Source organism: Notechis scutatus, chromosome 4 (genome assembly GCF_049901735.1).
Source record: "Notechis scutatus isolate UNSWTSFEM ecotype Mainland chromosome 4, rNotScu1.2, whole genome shotgun sequence".
NCBI classification, from domain to species: Eukaryota; Metazoa; Chordata; class Lepidosauria; order Squamata; family Elapidae; genus Notechis; species Notechis scutatus.
In genome coordinates, this window is record NC_142012.1 from 72,127,109 (window position 1) to 72,135,536 (window position 8,428).

General features: G+C 43.1%; 1 protein-coding gene across 4 annotated transcripts in view; it reads right to left on the minus strand.

The window, feature by feature from the left end:
* The window catches only part of GBF1 (golgi brefeldin A resistant guanine nucleotide exchange factor 1), a 348,645-nt gene extending 340,446 nt beyond the window's left edge, over window positions 1–8,199 (minus strand). For all 4 annotated transcript variants that reach the window (XM_087963724.1, XM_026674267.2, XM_026674268.2 and 1 more), the window contains exon 1: window positions 8,065–8,199. In XM_087963724.1, coding sequence (XP_087819850.1) covers window positions 8,065–8,132 — 68 coding nt within the window. In that variant the 5' untranslated portion in view covers window positions 8,133–8,199. The remainder of the gene's footprint in view (window positions 1–8,064) is intronic.
* Between the last annotated feature and the right edge of the window lie 229 nt (window positions 8,200–8,428).

Sequence of the window (8,428 nt, forward strand, 5' to 3'; positions counted from 1 at the left end):
CTGAAACATACTAATAGAAGGATACACACTGTTTAAAAATACCCCAATGCCCATAAAAGAGGAGGTGGAGTTGCACAGTATGTAAAAGACCACTATATTGCTACAGAAATGCATGAAACCAAAGACGAAAACCTGCTAGAATGCATATGCATCAATATAAAAGAAAACAAGAATGACATTGCCATAGGTGTACGCGCCCAACCAAGCAGAAAAAATAGATGTACTTTTTGCTAACCAACTAACAAATATATGTAGGAAACACACTACAATAGTAACGGGGGAACTTCAATTACCCTGACATCAATTGGAAAACTAATTTTGCACCAAGTGAGAAACTGAATAGGTTCCTGACCAATCTAGCTGACAACTTTGTTGTCCAAAAGGTAGAGAAGGGAACTAGAGGGACAGCCATACTGGACTTAACTCTTAATTCTTAGAGAAGAAATGATAGAGGGAGTTGAAACTGCAGGAACCTTGGGTGAGAGTGACCATGTCAAACTAGAATTCAACATAACACAAACACAAGCAATAGAACAGAATGATACCACAATTTTAGGTTTTAAAAGGGAGAGAAATTGAGAAAGATTCCTTGGATAAAAATCTTAAAGGGGAAAACAACTCAAGAAACCTGGGAAACTCTGAAAAATATTATCATAAAAGTCCAGGTGGCTAGTAAGGCCTATAGGGCACAGAATGTTCTGCCATATGTCAGGCAGACATGTGTGGGCACCATTGTTGCAGCTCTGGCTTTGCGGAATGCTCGCTTCTCTTGTGCTGTGGTTTTTCTTCTGTCTTCAAATGTCTGGCAGCCTTGGTGGCTTAACATGCACCATGTTGATCTAATCCTAACATCAATACCCAGGAAGATACTGGAAAAGATAATAAAAAAACAGATCTGCCAACATCTAGAAATGAATAAAGTAATAACTAGAAGTCAGCATAGGTTTGTTAAAAACAGATCATGCCAAACCAATCTTATTAACATAGTGACTAAATTAATAGATCAATGAAATACTAGACATCAGCATAGTAGACCACAACCTACTTCTTGATCAGCTAGAAAAAAAATGGGATAGCATCACCAACAGATGGATTTGTAACTGGCTGACAAACTGTACTCAACGAGTAGACCTTGACACTTAATTGTACTACATCTACATGGAGGGAAGTAAGCGGGGTACCACAAGGATCCGTCTTAGGCCCAGTACTGTTCAATATCCTCATAAATGACTTAGATGAGGGAATATTGTACCCTATGACTATTATTAAGTGTTGTACCTTATGATTCTTGACTCTTGACGAATGTATCTTTTTTTTATGTACACTGAGAGCATTTGCACCAAGACAAATTCCTTGTGCATCCAATGACACTTGGCCAATAAAGAATTTTATCTATTCTATTCTAATAGAAGGGAAACTTACCAAATTTGCAGATGATACTAAACTGGAAGAAATAGCCAATACTCTAGATCCATGATGGCTAACCAATGGTACGCATGCTGGAAGTGGCACGCAGAGCCATATCTGCCGGCACGTGAGCCGTCGCCGGAACAGAGCCACTGCGCATGCACTTGCCCCTTCCCTGCCAGCCACCTGATTATCAGGTATCTGCAGTGCATGCACAGGGGGAGATGCTCACGCATGCGCTGGGGGAGGGGTGCACGTGGGGGATCACACATATATTGCATTATGGGTGCAGGCACGCATGCACACTTTCAGCACGCAACAATGAAAAGGTTAGCCATCACTGCTCTAGATGATAGACTCAAGATCCAGATGGAGCTTGACAAACTTGAACACTGGGCCCTATCTAACAAAATGAAATTCAATGTAGAGAAAAGTAAAGTTTTACACTTAGGCATGAAAAACCAAAAGCTACTAATACCACTCTATAAAGCCTTACTAAGACCACCCCTAGAATACTGCATTCAGTTTTGGTCACCACACTATAAAAAAGATGTTGAGACTTCAGAAAAAGTGCAGAAAAGAACCAAGATGATTAGGGGACTGGAGGCTAAAACATACAATGAATAGTTGCAAGTACTCAATATGGCTAATCTAATGAAGAGAAGGACCAGGGACACATAGCAGTGTTCCAATATTTGAGGGGCTGCCACCGAGAGAAGGGGTCAAGCCATTTTCCAAAGTACCTGAAGATCAGACAAGGAATAATGGATGGAAAGTGATCAAGAGGAGATTCAACCTAAAAATATGGAGAAATTTTCTGACAGTAAGAACAATCAACCAACTGAACAGCTTGCCTTCAGAAGTTGTAGGAGATTCATCACTGGAAGCTTTCAAGAAGAGACTGGACTGCCATTTGTCAGAAATGGTGTAGGCAGGGCCTCCTGCTTAGACAGGGGGTTGGACAGTGATGGTTTTCAATTTTTTCCCCTACCAGTTCTGTGGGCGTGACTTGATAGGGGAGGATCATGTGACTAGGTGGGCATGTTCAACTTGACATCACTCACACCCACATCCACTCAGTCACATGACCACCCCCCGCCAAGCCATGCCCACAGAACCCAGTAGGAAAATTTTTTGAATTTCTATCTATCTACCTATTTTCTGCCCAGGCAAGCCTGGCCTAATCTGTCAAAGGCCTGGCCTAATCCTGTATGCCGCCCACTCTCCCTTCACCAGTCACATGCATCACCCCATTTCCCCTCTTTCAGAGGCCCCGGCCTTTAATCTCCCCGTTTCCTCCTCCACGACTGCCTCTTTTGTCGTCCCACAGCCGTGACTGTATCTTCCTCTCATGGTTGGCTGCCAGGGAAGGCAAGCCAAGGCTGAGCCATTGTTGTTGCTGGGCTCCCCGCCAGCCCACATCTCGCCCTTGTCACAAGATGCGGACTCCAGCCACACCGAAAAAAAGACACAGCGGCTGTAGGCTTCTTGCAGTGAAAATTACCAACCTCCAGCTTTGCTCTGCTTCTCCAAAACAACGCTGCCACTGCGTTCTATATGTCGGCCACGCAGGCTCACCCGATTGCCTGTTGTGCTGCTCTGCTCGGACTTGCTCAGGGGAGTCCCTCCATTGCAGCGGGCTCAAAGGGATGGACCTACATTTTTTTTGCCATCTCTTTGCCGGCCAGAACCAAGCCAGGAACGGCGACTGGAGGCTTCTCACTCCGGCAAAGAGGTGGTGGCTGTAGGCTTCTTGGCGGGGGAGAGGGAGGCCTGGCAAGACTCGGCCGGGAGTCGGAAGGCAGCTCCTGCACCATGCCTGTCCCTTTCTGGTCCCCCACTCCGCATCAAAGTACCGTAAAGGGACAAGCTGGGGCGGCTGCCTTCCAAGCAGCAGCGAAGCAAAGGGAAGGGAGGCAGAAAAGTTCACCCAAGTCTTCTCTTCCTTCTCGGGCATACACAGAGTGTGTGTATCTCATGGTGCCGGAGGGACTCCCCACACGCTGTCTCCTCACAGAAGGTCCCAGCCTTATGTGTGCACATGAGGTCCCAGGACCTTCTGCTAGGAGACTGCGTGTGGGCTACTGGCTCAGTTCCAGCTGGGAAGGAAGCAGCAGCTAGGATTTACCACCCTGTTCTTCACTCCGAGGTGCACCCCATTGCCTGCTGCGCTGGAGCAGAGGCACTTGGCTAGGCAAGTCCCCCCAGCACATCAGGCAATGGGGTGCACATGCACGGCCAGTGCGAAGAACAGGACGGCGATGGTGGTGGGAGTGAAGCTCTTTTTTGGCGCATTTAAAAAGCAGAGGCTGGTAGTTTTCAGTGATGTTGCCTCTTTTGGGGGGTGCAAGAAGCCTCCAGCAGCTGGCTCGGTTCAAAAAAAAGAAGCAGCGGCTGCAGGCATCTCTTGACAAGGGAGGCGAGATGCAGGCTGGCAGGGAGCTAACAGATTCTCAGCCCTGGCTTGCCTTCCCTGGCAACCAGCCACGGAAGGAAGGTAAGGTCACGGCCACAGACAATGAAAGAGACAGTTGTAGGGGAGGAAGCGAGGAGATTAAGGACGGGGGCGGCTGAAGGAGGGGAAACTGGGCGACGTATCACACTTAAGGGAGAGCGGGCGGTGAGCGGACGGCAGCTCCGGGGCAAGGCGTGAGAAATCACATGTTACCTGACCCGGCCGAACCGGGTGGCGGCTCTAGCACCTCAGGGAATAGTGTATCCCTGGTGGCCCAGGCCCAGGCCCGCACCCAAGGTGAAGGATGAGTGAGTGGCATGCATTGCTTACCTTTGGTGAGCTGAGCTGACCTGGCATTGGTAAGGCAACTGGTGAGGTGATTAGCTGGGCCAAGTGGAGAAGGCAACATATATAGGGCGGGGGTGGGCTGGGCGAGCATCGAGCAGCCGGAAGGGGCAAGCAAGTGGCGACCGGGTCAGGGGCGTGGCCAGCCAGAAGTTGCTACCGGTTCGGTGACTCAGGCCAAATTGATGCTACCGGTTCACCCAACCTGGTGCAAACTGGCTGAATATTACCACTGGGGTTGGACTAGAAGATCTACAAGGTCCCTTCCAATTCTTATTCTGTAAACAATGGGTAAATCCTTCCACCTTTGAGCATACAGGTAGTTCTCAACCTTCAACCATTTGTTCAGTGGCCATTCAAAATTAGGACAATGCTGAACAAAGGGACTTACGATCCTTGCCTGAATATCTGATTGTTGCAGCAGTTGGTGCTTACAACTGTGGGAGTGCTACAACTCCCTTCACCATGGGCCAGCCTCAACCAGCTAGGCTTCTTAGAAACAAACCAAAGGCCTGCAAGCTCCAGCCACTTTGTGTACGCTGCAACCAGTCTTATTCAGGATGGATGAGTGGCTAGGTAGGAAGAAAGCCCAAGGCCTATAAGGATCTTAAATCTTAATATGATCCTTAAGATTTTTCCTTAAGCATCAAACTGATAGGATTGTAGTGAGAAAAAGTTCTGGATAAAATCTCCATCCTAGAGATCTTATTGGAAAGATTCTTAGAAATTCATATTATATCAATTCTTGAAAAAGATATATGGCATTCTGAAAAATAAGTGTATTCTCTGGAGTACCATACCTCTGTCTCCAAATATCCACAAGATAGATTATCTGTCATATTAAAAAGACTTTGGTAATTTAATTTGTCTTTAAGTTTAATTTATTTATCTAAAGTTTTATCAAATTGTAGAACTACTCTATTCCAATACCCCATCATGCACCAGTTCTCATATAAAAAATAGTCAACTGGTCCATAAGATGATTAAATAACTTAATTTTATGCTCATTTGGAACATAAACAGCAACATTTAATAATTAAAGATTTGATCTGTTGCATTTCAACCTCAATTGCAATATGTTATCTACTGAGTTCATCAGTAAATATCAGTTTTGTGGATTAATGTACAAAATTATTCCATTAATCTTTTAAGCCCACTGATATAAATTCTTCATAGTTTTATAGATCAAATACTTCCCATCTTTTGTTATATTTCTTGTAAAAAAACTACATCTTGTTTCAATTGTCTCAGTGTTGTTTTTTTTTCTTTTTTGAGGAGCATTTGCTCCATTTATATTCCATGTTAAAAATTTGTTATCTGTATTCAAGAGAAAAGTTTATCAAATCTCTTAGCCGTGGCTCCCAAAATATAAATAAGTTAACTAAGTTAATTAGTTGTATTAAACACATTCCTAAAAAGCAAATTTATACATCAACATATATACCAGTATTGGCAGAACATATCATGAAAATATTTAACAGGATTTTAGGCCTAGAAAAGGAAACTTGCAAGTTCAAGATGTTGCTGAATGACACTTTCAGCAATCCTAGCCTTAATGAACTGCATGGGAGGGCCTAAATCTTATCACAATGTTTGGGCTAAATGGGGAATTTCATGCTAAATTCATGAAAGCCCTAGAAAAGTAAAACATATATAGGGAAAAACAGAGCAAAGAAAAAAAATCCTCAAGAAACAAAAATCCCAAGCAACTTTGTTGAAAGAAACCAACAGCCAAGGCAATTTTATCCTCTCTACTTCCAAAACCAGTTTTCTATCCCAAAACAAAATAATAGATCAAACAAATGACCCAAGCTATATCTAGTTATCACTTTGGAGAGGCATATGAGAAGCACAGATACTATTAAATCTTGAGCCTCACTGAATAAAGCTACTTCAACAGGATCATTAATAACTTACTCCAGTTCAGGCATGGAGGTTTTTAGGCAGTGGACCTGTCAGTGCACTGACAGAATTCCGATTATATCCCAGAAACTAAAGCAACATTTTTTAATATATTAGAGCTATATGAAGTATTCTCAGTACAGGGATTATTTGATTACAAATTACAAAAGTCATTCTATTTACTAAATTTGTCTCAGTAATTTCAAGAAATGAATTCATTTTTAATTACTAAAATAATTGGCTAGTTCTAGTTTTGCACAAGTAAAATATAAATAAAATAAGAACACTGGAAAATAAAGCAAAGAATCAGAATTAAAAGTAATCCCATTTATATTATATCCCTCAATTTTTAAAACCAGCATGTTGTTATAGTATCAAACCAACATCAGTACAAGTAGTCTATAAACATTTGAGTATTTTTAAGATTTGTATTTAAGAAACTTCTTGAATAGATTGTTTGGGCTACCAAACAAGTGAAGCAGCAATATACACTATGTTTTCTTAAGAGAAAGAAAATGTCCTTGCTGCAGATTATTTTATATACAATTATATATGTAATTATATACACACATATATATTTAGCAATTTAAATTTAGCATTAATAACATGGGTGAGCTTGAATAATCATATGTGCCTAAACAAGAATCTGCAATCTCCTATTTGCTAACTTCATACAACCTAAAACAAGCTAAAATAAATTAGTAAGAAAACAAAAATTGCAATACATTCAACTTTCCACAAAAAGTAATGAAGACAAGCTGTAGTCAAGTATTTAAACAGATAACACAATTAGTATCATGAGCAATATAATTTATAGAACTTCTACACACAGGGTTCTAAGTATTCCAATTCATGCTATAATGAACCTTTTTAATATCCAACAATTGTTTTAAATAAATCAAGATGATATATAACTAGATTTGAATGAATAATGGATAGGGCTCATGGTTAGACTCCAATTCTAGTTGGATTGAGAAATGCATTGTGGTAAGAAGCACATTGTGGTAAGTCACAACATGGTGCAAGACTAGCCAATACAGTTAGTTAATTCAGTACAACGTGATTTTTAAAGCTATTTCCCTATCTGTAATTGATACTGCAGTCTAGCATTTTTTTCAGCAAATCCATTACTGAGGATATAAACTTTTCTTCTGGCAGTTCAGTAATGGCTAGAACTTAGGTTCTATCAGACAGAGATATTATCAATGGACGGAGGGAACTCCACAAAGTTCTGCTTCTGACTCAGGTTCCTAAATCGAAATCCATACCAAACTACAGAAGAAGAAACAGTTGTCAAAAGCAACATCACTCCTGCAAAGACCTCAGTTTAAACCAGACAGCTGACAATCACCTGGGTCCCAATCTGTTTATACAAGAGGTACTGTACCTCTTTTCTTTTCCCCAGTGTCCCTCCAGATTTCCGCCATTCCCCAAAAGTCACCCAGCAAAAAAATAAAAGATTTCGAATTCAACTAGGGTCCGGGGAGACAGCAAGGCGGAGAGAAATCACGTTTTAGCTCCATGCCACCCACTCTGAAACCCAGGCCTTGTCCAGCGAAACGGCCAGTTTTAGATAAAAAAAAGTAGGCCCTACCGTTGGGCTGGATTGCCGAGGAATTAGTTCACACAATGCAGTAAGTTTATACACTCCGAAGTCCGCTGTGCTTTTCAACAGCCCGCTTTCGGACCATTCGTGATTCGCGTAAGACTCACTAACCTCGGAGGTCTCCATCTGCCCGACATTCCCGTCCCGTTCCCACTACTAGAAGTCGGCAGGGAAACAATCCCTCAGGCGGCAATGCGGAAAAACCATGTTGCTCGGCCTGTGGACTTTACCGCCACTTGCTCGCTGGTAGTATGGGGCCGCCGGTAAGGAAGGCCTCAACCCAACCCGAGCTTCTCTGCGACCGATCGCTCGATCCCTGCCTCCCTGCCTCCCTCCTTCCCTCGCTCACCCTTCCATCCATCCGGCGTCGTTCAAAATGGGGCCGGCATTGGCGGGCGTCGACAGGCGTCTTGGCATTTCGAGAGCCAGGAAGCCGTTCTTAGGCGGCCTCGGAGTTACAAACACCGGCTCCGCTCTTTTCTCTGACGTGGAACCCGACCACAACCGAACCTGCTGCGTAACGCTACGGGGAGGGGCGGCGGCAATCCAAGTAGCCAATCGAGTATCGTCCTGAGATGACGGAAGATCTATTCTCCAATCGAACCAACGAATTACACTGAGGGACAGGCTGAAGTTTTGGTATTCCAAGGAAGACTCTGTAGAAAAACCAATCAAATACGAGATGAGTTAATTGACACGTCATTTACCAATAT